Source organism: Somniosus microcephalus, chromosome 6, assembly GCF_052327205.1.
Source record: "Somniosus microcephalus isolate GS21.2 chromosome 6, FLI_Smic_1.0, whole genome shotgun sequence".
NCBI lineage: Eukaryota > Metazoa > Chordata > Chondrichthyes > Squaliformes > Somniosidae > Somniosus > Somniosus microcephalus.
The window spans coordinates 11875500-11897180 of record NC_140992.1 but is presented as its reverse complement, the minus strand read 5'-3'; the positions used below and the strand labels follow the sequence as shown (position 1 = coordinate 11897180).

The following is a 21681-nucleotide window of genomic DNA, read 5'->3' as shown; positions in this document are numbered from 1 at the left end:
ACACAACAAAGAGTTTCAAAAAAGCCAACTTGGCATTCACACTGGTGACTGCATGCCTGTAGTCAATGAGCTAACGGGTGTTACACTGGAACGGAAGGTTTGATGTCCCCGGCTATCAGCCACGTCTCCAAAGCAGGCATCTGTCCCGCACTCCAGCCTGGGACCTTAGGGTTGCTACCCTCCAGGACTGTCCTGGACTCTCCAGCTATTAAAGGTTAATCTCCCGTACATCGTTAAGTGCGAGGTGATAGATTTTGGTAGGAGGAATAATGAGGCCACCTACTCCTTGGAAAATCAGAGTCTAAATGGGGTAAAGGAGCAAAGGGATCGGTGGGTACAGATACACAAATCATTAAAAGTAGCGACATAGGTTCATGAGGCCATAAAAAAGGCAAACCAAGCACTGGGGTTCATTTCTAGAGGGATAGAATTGAAAAGCAGAGAAATTATGTTAAACTTGTATCGAACCTCGGTTAGACCACACCTGGAGTACTGAGAACAGTTTTAGTCTCCATTTTATAAAAAGGGATATAGAGGCACTGGAGAAGGTGCAAAAAGATCGAAAAGGAGGATACCAGAACCGAGAGGTTGTACCCATCAGGAAAGACTGAACAGGCTGGGGCTCTTTTCTTTAGAAAAGTGAAGGCCGAGGTGACCAGATAGAGGAGTTTTTAAAATTAAATTTTCCAAGGAGTACGTGGCCTCCTTATTCCTCGTACCAAAATGAATCACCTCACACTTATCAATGCAGTGTCGCTGGAGATTAATCTTTAATTCCTGGAGATTCCAGGACATTCCTAGCGGTTTGGCAACCCCAAGGTCCCAGGCTGGAGTTCGGGACAGATGCCCGACATGGTGATGGGGCCGACAGCCAGTGGCATCAACCCTTGCATTCCTGGTTTGATAGGGTAGGCGTAGAGAAAATGTTTCCACTTGCGGTGGTGGGGGGTGTTGTGGGGGGGGGGGGGGGAAAGAGAACAGAACTAGGGGCCATCAATGCAAGACAGTCACCAATAAATCCAATAGGGAATATTCAGGAGAAACTTCTTTACCCAGAGAGCAGTGAGAATGTGGAACTCGCTACCACAGGGAGTGGTTGAGGCGAAGAGCACAGATGCATTTAAGGGGAAGCTAGATAGGCACTTGAGGGAGAAGGGATTAGAGGGATATGCTGATAGGGTGAGAAGAAGAGGGGCGGGAGGAGGCTCGCGTGGAGCGTAAACACCGGCGCGGAACAGATGGGCCGAATGGCCTGTTTCTGTGCTGTACATTCTAAGTAATTCCAAGCTGTGAGCAAGCCAGGGGGAAAAAAGACAGGTACTTTAAAAATGCTGTATTTATTTCATTGAACACTTTCTGTTGTTAGTTATAAAAATATTGGCGATGGGAGGCCAGGCTATTTAACCGGGCGGGGCGGTTGGAGGCGGGACGTCAGGTGATGAAAACTCCAGGAATATATCCAACCAGAGTTGGCAACCCAATTCTCCATATTTCTTGGTTTTTTAAAAAAGATATAAAAAGCTCACATTGCCGTCACCCAATGTTTCCTGGTTTCACAGTGTTATCTTTCCCCATGAAAGATGGCACTAACCTCATCTATTGCTTTCTTATAGCTCTGGGAGGAAGGGAAGGTTAATCCCCGATCGAGGTGAGAGAGAAGCCGAGAGAGAGAGAGAAAAAGAGAGAGAGAGGTTAAGAGACAAAAAGAAAAGAAAATGGAAATGTTAGTACGACGCCATGAATCTGCTCTAAAAATTAAAATTAAATTCACGTCAAGGATCTGCACATTAAACAACGTTCTCAAACCGCGCAGTCTCAAACTTCACCGAGGCTGCTGCCTTATGGGATGTGAGGGACGGAAGCAAAATGGCGCCATCGCCCGCTGGTGCCCCCTGCTGACCACAGGCTGCAACCGCCTCCTTGGCCAAAGAAGTGGTCAACCAGCTTGGGGTGCACCAAGTCAACGCAGGCAAAAGCAACCTTGCTGAATGTATGGTGCAGGCACTTTGAACCGAAAGAGGGAACGAGAGAACAGCATACTGTATATTACAAGAACAACTCATTAGCTGAGCAACGGTCCAGCCAACCTATAAGGAAGAATTTCTTTTTTTAAAGACGGGACATTCCCTCATCAGTTTCTCAGGATTGCACTGCACATCAATACAATATGCCAACTGAGGCCTCGTCAGCCTGTGGGCCAGGAGCTGATTGCAGCCATGGTGTGAAATATTCCATGTCGCACCGCCTGCACTAGAGGTGAACAGACTCCATTTCTATTCACTTGGGTACCCAAGGCAGCAAAGCATCGGCCTCCATGTACATAGGAACAGGAGTAGGCAACTGAGCCCCTCGAGCCTGCTCCGCCATTCAGTGAGATCGTGGCTGATCTGCGACTTAACTCCATATACCCATGTTTGCCCTGTATCCCTCAATATCTTTCGTTGACAAAAAAACATTCCATCACATTATCTCCAATAATCTCCTCCTGACTCTCATCAGCGTACAGTTCCAGAGGTACCTTTCATTCTTCACGCATCAGGCTCGGCAGCAAGTTATCAGGCTATTTGACAGGGGGGGGGGGGGTAGGAGACACTGGAAGCCAAGACTAATGTCGCTCTTGCACAACTCTTCCCGCACTTTCTAGCAGGGGTACCGGGATGGTGATCAGGAGCAGGAAATCCCCTGTCTAATTTTCACCTCACTGTAACCCAACGACGTGGAGATCAATTTTAACACCGCAATGGCCTCTCCGGCTGTGCTCAATTAAACTCCGCACAGACGTGGGACCTCCCTGCCCACTGGATGGCACACGGTGTCCGAGCTAGGGTGGGTTTGAACGCCAGGTTTTCTGCTCATCCCATTCTTACTATGTTTTCAGGAGATCACTGGCTTTTATTTACTGAACGAAACTGAGGAATCAAGAAGTTGAAAAATACTGTACATGGCCCAGTAGGTCTAGACAGACTAGATGCAGGAAGGATGTTCCTGATGGCGGGGGAGTCCAGAACCAGGGGTCACAGTCTAAGGATAAGGGGTAAGCCATTTAGGACTGAGATGAGGAGGAATTTCTTCACCCAGAGAGTGGTGAACCTGTGGAGTTCTCTACCACAGAAGGCAGTTGAGGCCAATTCATTAAATATATTCAAGAAAGAGTTAGATATATTTCTTAAGGCTAAAGGGATCAAGGGATATGGGGAGAAGGCAGGGACAGGGTACTGAATTTGGATGATCAGCCATGATCTCATTAAATGGCGGAGCAGGCTCAAGTGGCCGAATGGCCTACTCCTGCTCCTATCTTCTAGGTTTCTATGAATAGTTGGGCCAAGGAGATGGTCATAGTCTACCTAGAATCATACAACATTGAAGGAGGCCACTCGGCCCATCGTGCCTGCTCTTTGAAAGAGTTCTCTGATTATTCCCGCTCCCCCTGCTCTTTCCTCATACCCCTGCAAATTTTTACTTTTCAAGTATTTATCCAATTCCCTTTTGAAAGTTACTATTGAATCTGCTTCCCCCGCCCTTTCAGGCAGCACATTCCAGATCACAACTCGCTGCGTAACAAACAAACATTCTCCTCGTCTCCCCTTTGGTTCTTCAGCCAATCACCTTCAATCTGTTGTCCTCTGGTTACCGACCCTCCCGCCAGTGGAAACAGTTTCTCATTTACTCTATCAAATCAGATCATGATTTTGAACACCTCTGTTAAATCTCCCTCTGAAACCTTCTCTGCTCCAAGGAGAACAATCCCAGCTTCACAGAATCACAGAAAACCCACAGTGCAGATAGAGGCCATTTCGGCTTCTCCCGTCTCTCCGCGTAACTGGTGGGAAGGAACTGATCCGATCCAATCAGCTTCATGGAGGTGAAAGAAAAAATTAGCAGGGCAATGGAGGAGAGAGCAGGGGGGAGTGTAGGGGACTAACTGGAGAGCTCGCTCAAAGAGCCGGCACAGGCACGGTGGGCCGAACGGCCTCCTTCTGCGCTGTATGATTCTACGACCTAAAGATAGATACTAGGTGAGAATTAGTGCCGCATTCTACAGGCAGCAAGCGCGTCCGGTCCACCGAGTAGACTTGTTAGTGGGTTTACGTTTCTGACTGCAAGGGGAAGTAGAGTTTGGCGCAAAGTTTGGTGAAGACTTACAGCGGGTCTCCCTGGCCGGGTCAGCTCGCGTCCCTCTTCTGGTTTCACCCGCGAGCTCTCGTGTGGCAGGACTGGTGATCCTTCAGGCTTGCCTGTTCCTGCAATAATACAAGAGCACAACACTGAACACCCAGACAAATATACACAACTGCAACAATTTGCATTTATATAGCGCCTTTAACGTAGTAAAACATCCCAAGGCGCTCCACAGGAGTGTATTCAGACAAGATTCGACACCGAGCCACATAAGGAGATATTAGGGACAGGTGACCAAAAGCTTTGGTCAAAGAGGTCGGTTTTAAGGAGCATCTTAAAAAGGAGGAGAGAGGCGGAGAGGTTTAGGGAGGGAATTCCAGAGCTTAGGGCCCAGGCAGCTGAAGGCACGGCCGCCAATGGTGGAACGATGATGCTATCTGAGCCAAAGGCTGGCCCCCTCGGCTCCATGGCAACCGGGGAGATTTTGCAGCTGGCCAGAGGAGGGGGAATGCAAGAAGAAAATTGCCTCAACTGCAATGGCCCATAATTCTCGAGGTGTAGCGTACAGACTAATTGCTGCAGGAGAACCAGAGTCAGAGACGGGCAGAGGGCCATTCACGACATTACATGTCGACCCGTCCAATATTCGCTAGAGGCAACCTGGGAGCAGCCATTTTGTACAGGGGCCTCCCCTGCCCCACCTCCTGCTCCTCTTGGGATAGCGTGACGTTTGCCCAGTGACATCATTCCCACACATGTCACTCTGCCGGAACTTTGGAAAGAGGAAGGAAGGAGAGAAACTCCGCACAAAACACGTCTGCCCAAGGAGGTGTCCTTGAACCCTGCCCAATCGAAATACTACACCCCCCTGTCCTTCACTCGCATCGCCCCGCCCCCTTTCTCACCTCATTCCCCCCCCAAACGCACTCTCCTCCCTTTCCCCTTGCCAACCCCTCCTCCCTTATTCCCCCACTCCACCCCTGCCCACTCCCTCCGTTCTCCCCTCCCCCAACCAACTCCTGCTTCCCCAACCCCGTCCCTCCCCCTCAACTTCTTCTCCCCAACCGCTCCCCTTCCTCCCTCCCTGACCCCTCCTTTACCGCAGCCCCTCTCCTCCCCTGCCCATCCCCCACCCCTCCGTCCCCTTAAGCCCCCCCTCCACACCCTCCCCTCCCCTACCTCCCTCCCTCCTCCCCGGTCTCTCTTACCTCGGATTTGATTGCGTTCATTGGAGCCAGCCTGAGAGCCGGGTTGGGATCCACTCTGGGAGCCGGGCTGGGATCCACTCTGGGAGCCGGGCTGGGATCCACTCTGGGAGCCGGGTTGGGATCCGCTCTGGGAGCCGGGCTGGGAGCTGGGCGTGCTGGAGCTGGAAGTGCTCCCACTGCTGGTGCGGTGTAGGGAGGTCTCCAGTAGGTTCTCGGTCTTCCGCAGGTCAGGATTACTGTGAGGGAAACCAGGGAAGAGTCACGTCTCAGTGTCCTCAACTGAAGAGAAACTTCTGGGAACATCTCCACCGACGGACATCACGGATCATAGTGGTAACTTCCAGAGAAAGCTCCCACACACAACCTTCACCCACACCTCCCAGCAGTGCAAACTGGGCAGCGACCAGGAGCGGGAAGCCTGGCTGATTTTTCTCTCCCTTACTCCGGGGGGGGCATGGATATTCTTGGGCGAACTGACAAGGTCCCACTTATTACCCAACCCTCAAGACGGGCAGCTAGTGATTGACTGTTAATGCAGAAAGGTGACATAGTGCAGCACTGGTTCATACAAAAAGAACTTGCATTTCTATAGCACCTTTCTCTACCTTGGAGCATCCCAAAGCGCTTTACAGCCAATGAAGTACTTTTTGAAGTGTCGTCACTGTTGCAATGCAAGAAACACGGCAGCCAATTTGCACACAGCGAGATCCCACAAACAGCGATGTGAAAAATGACCACATAATTTGTTTCAGTGATGCTGGTTGAGGGATAAATATTGGCCCAGGACACCGGGGAGAACTCCCCCGCACTCTTCTTCAAAATAGTGGCCATGGCATCTTGAACATCCACCTGAGGGGGCAGACGGGGCCTCGGTTTAACGTCTCATCCAAAAGACGGCACCTCCGACAGTGCGGCACTGGGAGTGTCAGCCTGGATTATGTGCTCAAGTTTCTGGAGTGAGGACTATGAACTCACGACCTTCTGACTCGGAGGAGAGTGCGGCCACTGAGCCACGACCGACCAGGTAAGGATGACAGGTTCCCTACCCCTAAAGGGCAGTCGCGATCCAGTTGGGCTTTTATAACAATCCAGCACAGCCACAGTGGACCAAATGGCCTCTTCTGTGCCGTAGGATTCTTTTGCGAATATTTCTTGTGGTTATGAGATTCACCGAGTTCATCTTGACTCGCAACCTACGGAACACTCAAGACCACGGCACTGCTGTACCCTTGTAGCACCCCAACTGAAACCGGGAATCCAAGCTCTTTTGTTACGATACTTCCCAACGGCCTAGGAATAATTTGCCAGATCAATCCTTCCTCGGTTGCCATTACCTTGCTCTTATTGGCTGGGCACTGGGCCGATTAGCCAATCCGCTGCCGTTTCCTGGAGAGTTCTTGCGGCCAGGCGCTGGGGAAATGGATGTTGTCCTTTGAGGGACCTGAGTATAAAAAATTAAACATCGCGGTGAACAATACAGAGCCAGTGGGGGGTACTGCAGAAGTGGGAAAGGGGAAGAGGCGATACTGTGGTCTTTAAATTGGCCAAAAAAGGAAAGAGAAATCCAAGGTTTAGCGTGGGACAGGAATCCAATTTTAACATTGGCATGGAAGATTGAGAGGAGATCTAATAAAGGGATTTGGTCGGATAGATACAGAGAATCTATTCCCTCTGGTGGGGGAATCCAGAGCAAGGGGGGCAGAATCTTAAAATTTAGAGCCAGGCCGTTCAGGGGTGATGTCAGGAAGCACTTCACACAAAGAGCAGTGGAAATCTGGAACTCTCTCCCCCAAAAAACTGCTGAGGCTGGGGGTCAATTGTAATTTTCAAGCGATCGATCGATAGATCTTTGTTGGGTAAGGGAATCGAGGGATATGGAGCAAAGGCGGGTAAATGGAGATGAGGTACAGAATAGCCATGATCTGACTGAATAGCAGAACAGGCTCGAGGGGTTGAAGGGCCTCCTCCTGTTCCCGTGGCTGAACCCTGACTGGAAACAATGCTCTGATGTCAGATGGGCCAAGTGGGAGTTTTTTTTCCAATTGAACTTTATACTGGGTGATAGGGAAGGGGTTTTACCCTGAAGTGTCTCACTTGCCCCATGAGGCATGAGGAGGATTGTAGCTTCCACCAGTTAGTGACTTAGAGATAATGAACAGAGTTATCTTTATATTGTTCCTAATCCCATCTCAGAAAAGTCCCAAAGCGCTTCATTCAGCTACAATCAAGCACATGGACGTGCAGTGGCTCTCGTTGTGCAGGTAAATGTGGCAGCCATTTTGTGCAGAGCAAGACCCCACAAGCAGCAGTGGAACGAACGCTCGGTTAGCCCGCTTTCTGGTGGTGTTGCAGGAGGGAGGAATGTTGGGCCCCTAGGGCACCAGGGTAACTCCCCACTTTCCGCACACCGAGGTTTGAAATTCCACAGAAGGGGACATCCCCCCCCCCCCCCCATCGTCTGCTGTAATGGTGGCGGAGGATCCGCGGAGAAACCCCAGCGAATCAGCCCGAATGCCATTTACGCAGAGGCCCCGAACCTCAAACACCGACCTGAACCCCATGGAACAGGCAGATAGGGTCTGGGTTTAACAGCACAGTGCGCCTCCGACAGTGCAGCACTCCCTCCGCACGGCCCTGGAATGTCAGCCTAGATCACGTGCTCAAGTCCTGGTGTGGGGCTCGAGCCCACAAACCTTCTGGCTCGTGCAAGAGTGCCACCTAATAATCCAAGCTGGAACTCGAACGGAACAGATTCCCCGATCCTCACACATGAAGACTGACTCTTGGGCAAGGGATCGGGGGCTGTTGCCAATGTCTTCCAGGCAGGAGAAAGCTGTTGGTCGTACCCACCCAATTACTTCGCCTTTTTTCCCCCATGCTTTCTTGCAAGGTATCTCTAATAACTGTGGCTCCCTTCAGACACTAGAACAGTTTCCTTCCTGAAACTCTGGCATGTCCAAAGAGGTTCTCCTTAGAGCAGAGACGGTTAAGGGCAGATTTAATAGAGGTGTTCAAAATCACGTTCCTCCTAATCCGAAAATGATGATCAGCTTCACTTCAGGTTGAAGAGGACCGGCATTTTGCTTCTGAAGGCTGGAGAGACTTCAATGAAGTGGAGAGACTAGAGAAGCTGGGATTGTTCTCTTTGGAGCAGAGAAGGTTAAGGGAGATTTGATAGAGGTGTTCAAAATCAAGAAGGGTTTTGCTAGAGTAGACAAGGAGAAACTTTGTGCAGTGGCAGGAGGGTCGGTAACCAGAGGACACGGATACAAGATAATTGACAGAAGAATCAAAGGGGAGATGAGGAGAATTTTTTTTACGCAGCGAGTTGTAATGATCTGGAATGCGCTGCCTGAAAGGGTGGTGGAAGCAGATTCAATAGTAACTTTCAAAAGGGAATTGGATAAATACTTGAAAAGGTAAAAATCAGCAGGGCTATAGGGAAAGAACAGGGGGCGTGGGACTAATTGGCGAGCTCTGTCAGAGAGCCAGCACAGGCATAATGGGCTGAATGGCCTCCATCTGAGCCGTATCATTCTATATTGGTGAGAGCGCAATAGAACCCCCCCGACGAAACAGCATAAATGGCCACAAAAAAAATCACCTGGAATTCCGGCCAAAGTTAAGGCAGGAGATTGGGAGAACTCCGAGAATTGTGTTGTCCTGTTCCTCACCTGTACTGGCAACTTAGTTCCAGGTATCTCACCCCTTTAGACTGTATGAGAGTCAGCCTAACATCCTACCACAGGTGCTAGAGAAGGAAGTGACTGACCAGGCGAAATCAGAGTCCAATGCTGATAGAACCCATACATGGTACCTCTTGGTCCTAGGCTTGCCAACCCTCCAGGAATGAAAGATTAACTTCCTGGGCACTGCAGCGAGCAACACCCGGGGAGAAAAAAAATTGTGGTTTATTTCAATTTCTTCTAACACTTTCATTTATTAGTTATCAAAATATTGGGAGATTTGGGGGGGGGGGGGGGGGGGGGGGCGGTGTAAGGGGGAAAAGGCTGTTTGACCGACAGTCCAGAACCATCCAATTGGGTAACAAAAAAAAGTATGTTGGCTTTCCGATTGGCCGTGGGAAGGCGAATCGCCGCAAGGATGGACGTGTTGGGCGACCAATGGCGGGAGGGTGGGGCGGTTGGAGGTCATGTGATGACACCCCCTGGAACAACGTCCAACCAGAGATGGCAACCCTACTTGTTGCCTTCATAGAGCTCAATGCAGCCTTGCAGAGAGACGAGACATACAACGGTTGATTACCTTGGGTGGGGTGTCCTCCTCTTGCCTGTGCCAGGCGCTGCCCCCATACTTCTCTTCTCTTGACCCAATGCGGGGAGGGAGGGGCGGGGTTTCTGACGTAGGGTCGGAGTTCTGCCGTGGCATTTCGCCGCGATGCGACATTAGTCCCTCTTGCGAATGGAAAGCACTGGACATAGTCTTAGTTGGCTGCTCGTGAAGGGACTGGGAGCCCGTCATGGAAGTGCTGTGGGGTTTCAGAGGAACCAGGTGAGCTACTTGGACCTATGCAGAAGAAATCAGAATTACCTCCCAGATCAGTAAATCCGTACATTACCTCGTGCCACACTTGAGGCCGAAGTCAGGGAGTCTGTCACACACAAAGGGTGACCATCACATGGAAAAGGGTTTCTGGGTATGGAAAAAATGGAGGCTAAAACTCTAGAATCATTTAAAAAGCAGCTGGACGCAATGATGATGTGGTGGTAGGAGAGGGGTAAAGAGGGGAGACGAGGCGTCTTATAATACCTGCCTTCAAAAGTCTTCCTAAAAGACCCTGCCTCCTGCTCTTTAACCTTGCATTTAATTCCTTCCTAACCCCCATCTTCCAAATGCTTCTCCATTCAGTTCTCCAGTCATCCTGTTTGGAGTTCCCGGGTCTCCAGGATCCAGCTGCTGTGGGTGGGGTGGAGGGGAATAGGATTCCCAGCAAGACTTGAGACCAACTTGGGCTGTATCGGACCTGGTGTCCATCAGTCTCAAACCCCCTCAGTAGAAGCTTACAAACAGGATATAGAAGCGCTGGAGAATGTGCAAATAAAAAGGATGATGCCACAACTGAGGTGTTATAATTATCAGGCAAGACTGAACAGACCTGATAGAGGTCTTTAAAGTTATAAAGGGGTTTGATAGGGTAGACTTAGAGAAGGAGTCCAAAACTAGGGGCCATAAATATAAGAGTGACTAATAAATCCAATGAGAAATTCAGGAGAAACTTCTTTACCCAGAGAGTGGTGAGAATGTGGAACTCGCTACCACGGAGTGGTTGAGGCGAAGAGCACAGATGCATTTAAGGGGAAGCTCGATAAACACGAGGGAGAAAGGAATAGAAGGATATGCTGATGGGGTTAGATGAAGAAGGAGACTCATGTGGAGAATAAACTCCGGCATGGGCCAGTTGGGGCCGAATGGCCTATTTCTGAGCTGTAATATTCTACGTAAGCTTGCGAAGCAGGCATAGCGCCTTCCAGACATGTCACCAACCCATAATATTTCAACCAGCTCGCCCCCATACATGCAACAAGTGAAGAGTGTAGGAACCTTGGACTCTGCTACCTGGGGCTCTACAGGTCTATGCATTGGTGGTGTTCGGGCAGCCTGCACTCCACTGCTGCTGAATGACTCAGAGCGAGGTGGCATGCTTGGGTCGGACATCCTGTTCCCCATCTTATGCGGCATCGCCGGTGAACTCTGCCGGTTTAACTTTGAGCGTTCCTCCACCTGAAAGGCAAGTGGGAGGGGGGAAGTGAAAAAAAAGAGCATTGTTAGCGACCTCAAAGTAACATCTTCCCAACCCTGCATAGCAAACCTCTGTCAACACTCCTCTTAACCTGAAGCAGAATACAATATTATCGTACCCAAGAGGGCACAGGGAGGCCTTGGAATTCAGCCCGCTGTTCTCGGGTTGGATACTCTCCGTACAATTCCATCAGAGATTTTTTTTTCTTCCTCGCCACATCACTAGAAAATGTAACTTTCCCCAGTTTGGAACCAGTCCTCTTCGACACGGACAGGGGCAGGGGAAAACAATGTATCCTCGCGGCTCAGTCTGGTCTGCAAGGTGCCCACCCCCAAAGTCGAATAGCCGACTGACACCCACAGGTCTAAGCTCGCGCAAAATACAAAATCAAATTAGGGGATAAAATACAGGGGAGTTGGCAGACACTACTGAAGAGGTCTACAATGGAGCGATCCCAAAATGTCAGATCTTGAGGGGCCTCTTTGGTCTAGAGTTCAAGAATCTAGGATGGCTGGAATTATGTTACATTTTACATCCTTGATCGGAGATGCGTCAAAATCTCCAGATATTCCAAGGGTTTGAAATATTCTGCTTCAGATTTTTTTTTAAAGTGCATTGCAGGCACCAGCTATACAATGAATGTCCTTACGTATTCAAAAGTAGATTGGTAACAGACACCAAAATACAGCGCACCAAAAGACCAGGCAAAGATGATTAATACGTGGTACCAACCCGTCTGAAGCTGATAGTAATTAGACACACCGCACAATTCCTGGAGTGTTGGGAGAGTAATGGACTAGAACCAGTAAGGCTTTTAAACTCATCTTTTTTTCTTCAGTCACCATTTGTGAATGTTCCCAATCTGGGCCCCTCGCATTGTGCCACAAGACAATCGCCCGGAAATTACCTTCTGCAACGTTAGCAGAGAATGCTTAACCCGTTCGCGGGACATGGCCACATCTGCTATTTTAACATGGGTGTTAGCTTATTTTAAATGGGTCGACATCGCCGCTGAAACACCCAACAGAGGTATGCCACGTGAACAAGTCCAGCGTTCATCCACAGAGTCATTGCTAGCCTCCCATGGGAAGGGGCCAATCTTTCTGGTAGCGCAGGCTGACAGTCAAGCGGTACAGTTATGAATCGAACGGAATAAAATGAGGAATTTAAAGCAAATCAGAAATTTCAGGCACCAGTTACTAATTCCCAACAGCTTCAGACGAGCATTCCCAGACGTTGGAGTTCCAACCAGGAAGGCCAATCAAATCCACAACCCTCGACAGCCCAAGAGGAGACGGAAATAGTAAGAGAAAGTTTCACGCTCGTAGCTGCATCTGACGAGGCAAGGCACTATTCTTCAGTGTTCCAGACCGATCAAAATCAGAGATAAAAACCCTTCCAAACTTTAGCTTCTGACTTCCAACTTGAAAGTTGCTTTCCGAGTGATTCAAATTGAAACAGGAAGTCCAACAATTCTGTGCCCGCCGCACACGGAAAGAGTCCAGTCATTTTGGCGTGCGTGCTGGGAGGATGCAAGATTCAGCTTGGCATGTTTTGCGAATTGTAGTCTTTGACCTACAGCCTCAGCTCTCCAGAAGACCAGAAACCACCCTGATCTCAGGATAGGCAACAAGTCTTCATCCGTAGGTCACAGCTGAAGAAAGCCGCCTTGCATCTTCATTCTTGGAAGGGGGGGGGGGGGGGGGTGGTAAAAAAGATCAGGAAGTTTCCCTTTCCACGATAAAACCCACCACCCAAATGCGTATCTAGCGTCACCTTAAAGCCCAACACCGTAGACTTTCACCTGTCCCTACACCAAGCAGGGGTTAGTGTTAAAAATCAATGCGCTTTACCCAGACTTGACTCCCGATAATCAACTCCAGAATTAGTGTTTAATATGAAAAATGGCAGCAAGGAGCAAATTGGTTCAAAGTGGGTGAATCTGTTTAGTTCCAATAGTTTCTGCTTATACAGGAGCTGCAATGACCTTCTTTGGGCCTGGAAGTGATCAGGTTGCATCAGCAGGATAAAGTTGCCTTTGGGTTAAGCCCAAAAACATTTCCATCTCTTATTCACATCTCGCACCTTCAAATGTTTTGAAAGAACAATTTTTTTTTTTTATAAAGTCTTTGGACAATTCGTAATGGTCACTAAACTCTTGCCCTTGGAAAATCTGATTGCAACAGACCATCACCTCCACTAACGCGTACTTCCACAGGACCTCAAATCTTTAAAAAAAATAATAATTCTCGGGATGTGGGCATCGCTGGCAAGGCTGGCATTTATTGCCCACCCTCTAATTGCCCTTGAGAAGGTGGTGGTGAGCCACCTTCTTGAGCCGCTGCAGTCCGTGTGGTGAAGGTACTCCCACTGTGCTGTTAGGTGAAGTAAGATTAAAAAATGAGCGTAACAGGGCACGTTTAGTAGAACGCAATTGCGGCAGCAAAATGTGTAAAGATGAGGTGTACTAATTATTCTATGTTTAATTGCAGAAATGACCATACCAGTTTAGAGAGATGAAACTTACAAAAAGAGACACTGACATAACCCTTTTCTGGAAAACAAAACTTCGTAGTGGCCAGGAGAGGAGTGACTCGTTTTTCAGAAATCACATGGCCTGGATGACTCATTTCCAAGAAATCAGAGGGTCTACAGGCCCCTTCAGTGAAAAGTGAAACTTATGTTATAGGCTATTTTGTATAAGTTAGACCCTCCTAGTTAGTGATTAATGTATAAACTTTTAAATCGATTGGATCTCTGAAGGAGGGGGGATTGGAAAATGTGTATAATTGTGTGGACTTTGAGAAGCTTGTTAGAGTTCGATTCAGACGTGATCTGGAGGCTCTCCTCAGGCCTGAGTAAACCGTTTTGACTTCAATTATTGGGTCTGTCTTTCTTACAACAAGCCGGTGTCGTCGACCTTGTATATCACTTGGTCCGCACTTTGGGGGCTTACATCAGGGAGGGAGTTCCAGGATTTTGCGCCAGTGACCATGGAGGAACAGCCGGTATATGTCAAAGTCGGGATGGTGTGTGATCGGAGGTGGTGGTGTTCCCCAGGCGCCTGCTACCCTTGTCCTTCTAAGTGGTGGAGGTCGCGGGTTTGGGAGATGCTGCCGAAGAAGCTCAACCCCTCATCTCCATTCACATCTCTACCTGTTGTAGTCTACAGGCTTTCAAAAACCAAGCTTGGTGTCAATCTAATCATTATTGTATGATTTACCTCACGTCCCCTCCCACACTTCAGGTGCTGTCCTACCTTAGCCCTCAATTCAAGGAAGAACATTCATTAAAAAAAGACAACTGCTGAGCTGCATAAAAAAAAACCATGCCCACCAATTTGTCATGTGACCATTTTCCCCCCCAAGACATTAACTTTCTAATCTAATCATGGTCTCGCCCCTCCCGGTCTCTGTAACCTCCTCCAGCCCTACAACCCTCGGAGGTCTCTGTGCTGCCCCAGTTCTGGCCTCTTGCCCATCCCGACTTTAATCGCTCCACCATTGGTGACCGTGCCTTCAGCTGCCTGGGCCCCAAACTCTGGAATTCCCTCCCTAAACCTTTCCCCCTTAAAGACGCTGCTTAAAACCTACCTCTGACTAAGCTTTTGGACACCCGTCTTAATATCCCCTTATATGGCTCACTGTCAAATTTTGTCTGTGAAATGCCCTGGGACATTTTACTATGTTAAAGGCGTTACGTAAATGGAAAGTTGTTGTTGTAGTATATGCAAATTGGTTTGCAATGAACAAAGCTTTGAGATTCACTTCCAGATCCTATTGAAGGTTTGCAATCAGCTCCTTACTAAAGTGTTGTGGGCCCCATGAATTTAATTGCAGCCCATCATTCTCAAGTTAGTATCTCCAATGGTGAAGTCCCCAATGCAGGAGTACTGGTATTAGTACAACAGCAAACAGGGAGAAGTACAAAGGTGCCATCAGAAATATTTCTACGCTGAACAGGCTGAAGATCAGCAGACAAGGTCAAGCACTGCAACAATTTGGGGAAGGCACTGATCACTAGCGACAAGTTTTAATGGAATGAATGGGGAAGGAGAAGGCAGCGAGTACGTAATGAAGGATCACTAAAATTGTCACGGAGAGGGAGGAGAAATGTCTTTACACAGGCTGCCCTCTCAGGTGGATGCAACAGATCCCCACAATGCTACTCGAAGGAGTACAGGGGAGTTCTTTCCGGTGTCCTGGGGCCATTATTAATCCCTCAACCAACATCACACAAAAGAAACCAGATGATCTGGTCATTTATGAAATCTTGCCGTGTGCAAATTGGCTTCCGCGTTTTCTCCATATCGCAACATTGGCCAGACTTTAAAAAGTGCTTCATTGGCCGAAGCGCTTTGGGGCGTCCCGAGGTCGTGTAAGGCGCTGGAGAAATGCAAGACTGTTCTTTAATTTTCTCTTAAGTAGAAACAATGGCAGACAAAGAACCAGTTAGTTCAGCGGGTGATGTACCATCTGTTGGCACCGAGCCATTTGGACCAACCACGTCTCGGGTTCAATCCCCGCTCTGGCTCGAGTTAGCCAAGTCCACCAGGGCCTGTAATATGTCAAATAAAATTGGCCTCAGATTGTCTCTGGACTAGGGAAGGGCGGGGGGGGGGGGGGGGCGCTGGGGAGAATTAAAACCCTACTTGGGCCTGAATTGATTGCTAAGGCTGAAGTACTAAGAGTGACAACTCAGGCAACGTATTGGGTGGCCAGGGCGGTTGATGCTGTCGCTAGGGGAGAAAGCAAAAGGGGAGCAAATAAACTAGATTCTAAAAAAGGTAAAATACCAAATTGAAATGCTGCTTGCTCAGCTCCATTGTCTACTGACCTTCCGAAGCCATATTTCTGTTGAATACATCTACTCCACGATGTGAAACAATCTAGCAGAGTTTCTGATAAGCCCACACTCTCTTCCCTAGGATTCCAAGGTTTCTTGCTGCCACACATTTCCATCAACATTATTCAACCCAATCCCAAATTGTTGTCTAAAGAACGTATGGAGCTCTAACTTTTCTTTTTATAGGGCGGGGGTTTTCCTTTCTTTTTTTTTAAAGAAGTGCTTCATCCCGCGAGGAATCGGATGACTAGGAGTGATTTGCACTCCTCAAAGTCCTGTCACTGGATACGTATCCCTGCTTGGACTTTGCATTAATCGTCAGAGATTGCACTGTTGTATGAAAGCGTTAACCTGTAATAAGAAGCTTTTGAGGGGGGGGGGCAGTGTGGTCAAAGTGCAGAGCTATAGTGACAGAGACGAGAGGAGCATACAGAAGGCCTTCTGTGGTGAAGGTGGCCCAGACAAGCAAGAGAACCACGTAGGCCAATCAGAAAGGAGGAAACAGAAAGAGGAAGGGCCAAAGAACAGGATATTCAGGGCAATATTGGAATAGACAAGTGGGTTGAAATAGACTCGTCCCAGGTCTACTGCCTCCTTCCCCACGTGTCCACCAAGACTTGGGAGATCCACGGCTCCAAGCCTGTATTTGGGTTGGCACACCAACATGGGCCAGTAATAGTGGCCAACTTCCAGTTTGGCATCTTTCAGCGCCGGTTTCAAGCAGTGGGACAGGCAAAGCACCAAGGAGCCCCAAGCACCGTCCGTGAGGTGGGGACACACCGATAGGAGACAAACGTATCCCGTCCCCGACCCTCTCCACACCACTTCTAACTGAAATGTGAAGACACACCAGTTTTGGCACGACAATTAAAAAGCAAGGGACATGCAGAATGTGCCACAAAGGAATCAGGTAACACTCAACTTTAACGTAAAGATGGGGAATAATATTCCCAAGAAATGAGCAACAATTTTTGGGGAACAAAAAAGTAATGAAATAGCAGGCTAGCACATCACATAACCATGGACAACAGGCAGTGTGTTCCTTACTCTGAATCAATACTGACAAAAGTTGGAGATCGTGACTGCACAGAACATTCAATGCGGTGATTCTACGAGAGACCAGGACTGAAGAATGATACTGGAACTGAGAGGTTATACCTATCAGGAAAGATTGAACAGGCTGGGGCTCTTTTCTGTAGAAAAGAGAAGACTGAGGGGTGACCTGATGATAGATTATGAAGAGGTTCGATAGGGTAGACGTAGAGATGAGGTTTCCACTTGCGGGTGAGATCAGAAATAGGGGCCATAAATATAAGATAGTCACTAATAAATCCAATCGGTAATTCAGGAGAAACTTCTTTACCCAGAGAGTGGTGAGAATGTGGAACTCGCTACCACAGGGAGCATGTAAGGCGAATAAGGGGAGGCTAGATAAACACATGAGGGAGAAAGGAATAGAAGGATATTTTGATAGCGTTAGGTGAAGTGGGGTGGGAGGAGGCTCATGTGGAGCATAAACACCAGCATGAACCAGGTGGGCTGAATGGTCTGTTTCTGTGCTATAGACTAGATGTAATGTAAAGTAGGACTTCCCTTGACTCACACTCAGCAGTATCAGGGTCATCCATGATGGCTTTTCCCCAATTAACCCAATGCTGGGAAAGCCTAGTTGAAATTAAATTTTACATTACTGTTGTTGGGAGTTTTATTTAAGAGATAATTTGGTGGATGTATTTTTACTTCCGTTTTTGGTGATCGGACTTGGGAACCAGGGAATTCATGCTGGGATAGCCTATTGGAATAGCGGGTGCGGGGGGGGGGGGGGGGGAGGGATTTCATTGACTGATGTTGCTTCTGCTCGGGGTGAGACTAGAGGTTGACTACCAGCTCCTGCGACCTGGATAGATGCAGGAACTAGCTCTTCAGGAGAAAGAGCGGTGAACAAAAGCATGATTTAAGTTTAATTTCAGCTAATATTTACGTGGCTCAGTGGGTAGCACTCTCGCCTGTGTCAGAAGGTTGTGGGTTCAAGTTCCAATCCAGGCCGACACTCCCAGTGCAGTACTGAGGGAGCGCTGCACTGTCGGAGGAGCCGTCTTTCAGGCGAGATGTTAAACCGAGGCCCCGTCTGCTCTCTCAGGTGGACATAAAAGATCCCACGGTCACTATTTCGAAGAAGAACAGGGGGGGTTTCTCCACGGTGTCCTGGGCCAATCAACATCGCTAAAAACAGATGATCTGGCCATTATCACATTGCTGTTTGTGGGAGCTTGCTGTGCGCAAATTGGCTGCCACGTTTCTTACATTACAACAGTGACTACACTCCAAAAGTATTTCATCGGCTGTAAAGCACTTTGGGACGTCCGGAGGTCATGCAAGGTGCTGTAGAAATACAAGTTTTTATATTTTTTCCCCATTTTTTTCCAATTCAGAAAGAAACATCGCTTAAGTTGAGGCTTCCCCTCCTCACCCAAAAGGCTTTAAACTCGAAATAGCAGCTTACAAGATGAGAAACCAGGTCAGCTTTAAGGAGACACCACTATAACATGGGCCTTGGAATAAATAATCAATGACTGTTCTGTGCATCCACTGGGAAGATTCAGGAAGCTTCACCTGTGTCCAATATTTTGGGACTCTCCCGGCTCACGAACAGGTGCGGACGCTCGGGTGTCCCCACTCCAGGTGGTTATCCACCAAGTCGCCAAATAGGGTCATTAGTGCAGTCAGAAGTTGAGTGAGACCTGAAGCCATAGTGGCCAACAGGCGGGAAGAGAGAGAGGTTGCTCGGGAATTAAGAGAGGTCATTATCGAGCGGAGTTAGAGGAGGTTTGGGGAGCACTTTGAGGGCAGCAAGGCAACAAATTGTGTGAACAAGGCATGGAAGGGGCAGGCAACAAATCTGGGCAAAGCTGCCCGAGCAACTGGGCGGAGGTAGATGGGGATTGGAAGGATTGATCCTCAGCAATGCAAGGAGCGTTAGCAGGAGTGTTGCGCCGAGACCAATTCGGAGACCCTCGTGGAGATGAGTGAGGGGACGAGGTACAGTGAATAGGTGAACTGGACCCTGAAGGTCCATATGGAATGAAAGACTGTTGACTGCTGTTTAATCCATTAGCACCAGATCTCCAGTAGCATGGAGTCGGGACTTTCAAATCACTATTATCAGAAGTTGAGCGATGCCCTTCGGGAGGCTCTGCAATCTGCAACTGCCTCAAACTCCTCTCAGGGTAAGACTGAGAGAGATGGGTATCTGCAGAGAACACTGGAGATAGTGGGGAGGACCACCAGTGATTGTTCATTGGAGTACCTGCCGATTGGGGGGAAGGGTTATTTTTCTTCCTCTCTGGGCAACTTTCTGGATCAATTTCCAACCTAAATATTGGACTATGGCGCATTTTGTTCCGAAGGTGCTCAGACTCTGCTGTCAAAGTCGAGCTGTCTATTACTCGCCGCATCAGAAGAGGGCTGCACGGGGAAGTGTGGCGCGATCCCACCAAGGTGGAGTGCGCAGAAGAACCCACCGACGTGCTGCAGTGAGTGGGAGAGCCGCTGGAATGAGACGACTCTGGGGAGTGCTGGGGTGAGAAGCAAGGAGAGTCTGAGGAAACATCAGGCTGCAGGTGGTGAAAGGGCACAGGAGAGCTACAAGGACTATTGTGAGCGGAATAGAAAATGGGGAAAGCAGAGCGAGACACGCTTGGAGAAGAAGGGGTGGAAGAGGTGCACAAAGCAGCAAGGTTGGGTACACTGGACCCCAAAGCTTCCCTCTTTTTTAAAGGCTGCATATAGTTGAGATGAGGGACCTTCAGGTCAGACATTCCGTGGCCCGAATTCTCCTTGCAAGGTGGAAAATTTGCCATCTCTCTAAGAAAAGACCCCGGACAAGAACAAGAGAAACAGTCATTGTGATCATCGGGGGACGAACTATGAGGAAATGGTGGAGAGAGAGAGCCATCCTGATCACCGGCAGAATAGTGTGAGAAAGGTCTTTGCTCTCTCTCATCGGATCCTCCCTCTTCATGAGTTTGTACATCATAATCAGGATCCACTCTTATTCCAGGAGTCTTTAGAAGTTTCTCAACCACCCCACCAGGCTTCATTGTGAATCTGTAATCTAGGTGCCCTGTAGCTTTCGTCGCCGGCTTTCTTTTCACCTTCCTAACCACCCCACCGTAACCCATCGTAAAGATGTATTCATTTGAATGCCCTGGCCGATTTGCTGTGGAGACTTTTACATTCTTTTTCACCACTCCGTCGGGTCCGAACTCGAACACCAGCTCCGTCAGCGGCTGTTGCTTGGCTGGCGCTCGCCCCCGAGACCGCGCCCGCTCCCGAGACCGCTCCCGTTCGGCCTGGTCCGCTCCAGCTGCCCCTGAGGAGACCCGCGCGGAGGGCACCTGGTGCGAGCCTCGTCCGTCGATCAGGGCGGAGGGAAGGAAACTGGAGGCCAAGAGGTGCCGGCCGAACTTTAACTGGGGCGCCGATCGTCCAACGGGCTGCTGCTCAGAGACGTCATTGGACGATGGCCACTTAGTGGTTGACTGTGCCTGTTTAGGTAGTCGTCGAGGAGAGTTACTGAGCGACCGCTTCTGTACCTGGGTCGGGAGGACAGAATTATTCATTCAAAAAAAAAAACAAGTTAGCTCACACCTACCTGGAATAAAAATCAGAGCGGCGTTAGAACAAGTCTACATATTTCACATTGGTCAGACAGGGGCCGACACCAGCCATGTTACCCGCGATGGGGACACGTCAATAAACCCGAGGGCTCATAATGTGAATGAGAAGTACTTGCCTCCCAAGATAGGAACATAGGAATAGGAGGAGACCATTCTGCCCCTCGAGCCTGTTCTGCCATTCAATCAGATGATGGCTGATCTGTACCTAAACTCCAATTGTCTGCCGTTACCTTGGATACCCTTGCCCAACAAAGATTTATCGGTCTCGGTCTTGAAATTTTCAGGTATTGTAGCCATCATTATTGACCAATTAACGTGTTGGGAACCAATGGCAGCAGCGTGGGGGGACAGTGCCGCGTAGGGGGAGGGGGGGGCAGGAGCTCATGCGATGAAACGCACACAGTCCAACCGGAGTTGGCGCCTCTATCGCTCGCAGCAGGTAGAGTTTGGTCCGTCTGCACCGTGAGCTCAGCGCTGATGTTCTTAAAGTCGGGGCGAGAAAAGGACGCTGGGCCATTCAGCCCCTCGAGTATGTTCTGGCATTCAAATCAGATCAAGGCTGATCTGTATCTTAGTTCCAGTTATTCCCCCGCCCCGGCCTGGCTGAGATTCGCCACCTCAGCCCAGACCAGCGTTCCTTCCTGGTCAAGTGTGGTGTAAATTCAGGTTAGTGAATTCATCCACTGAAGTCCGGTCAAGTGTGGTGTAAATTCAGGTTAGTGAATTCATCCACTGAAGTCCCAAAGGAAGTTCCCACCATCCCATCTCAAAGAGGTGTCCTCCTCCCAGTTGGGGTTGCCAGCCCCCCAGGATTGGCCTGGAGTCTCCAGGAATGAGAGACTAATCTCCAGGACACTGCCGCGACCAACACCCGGGAGAAAAATCATAGGGGCAAAAAAAAAACTATGTTTTGAAAAATTGAAATTCTTTTGAACACTTTTGTTTATTAGTTAAGACAACATTGGAGACGGGGGGAAAAGAGACGCATTGACTGACAATCAAGATTCATCCCATTGGGTAATGAAGAGGCTGTTCACTTTCCGATTGGCTGTGGGAAGTTGGGACCCCA

At 49.0% G+C, this 21681-nt stretch overlaps 1 protein-coding gene across 8 annotated transcripts in view; it reads right to left on the bottom strand.

The window, feature by feature from the left end:
• Positions 1 to 21681, bottom strand: part of LOC147115454 (TRAF2 and NCK-interacting protein kinase-like) — a 218749-nt gene that overhangs the window by 40634 nt on the left and 156434 nt on the right. For 5 of the 8 annotated variants that reach the window (XM_085989722.1, XM_085989718.1, XM_085989719.1 and 2 more), the window contains 5 exons: positions 10905 to 11069; positions 9594 to 9854; positions 6662 to 6768; positions 5328 to 5563; positions 4144 to 4241 (listed from right to left, as the gene is read on the bottom strand). In XM_085989722.1, the coding sequence (XP_085845848.1) occupies positions 4144 to 4241; positions 5328 to 5563; positions 6662 to 6768; positions 9594 to 9854; positions 10905 to 11069 (867 nt within the window). Of the gene's footprint in view, positions 1 to 4143; positions 4242 to 5327; positions 5564 to 6661; positions 6769 to 9593; positions 9855 to 10889; positions 11070 to 20168; positions 20529 to 21681 lie in introns of all 8 variants that reach the window. The other 3 variants (XM_085989725.1, XM_085989723.1, XM_085989724.1) reach the window with 3 other exon arrangements.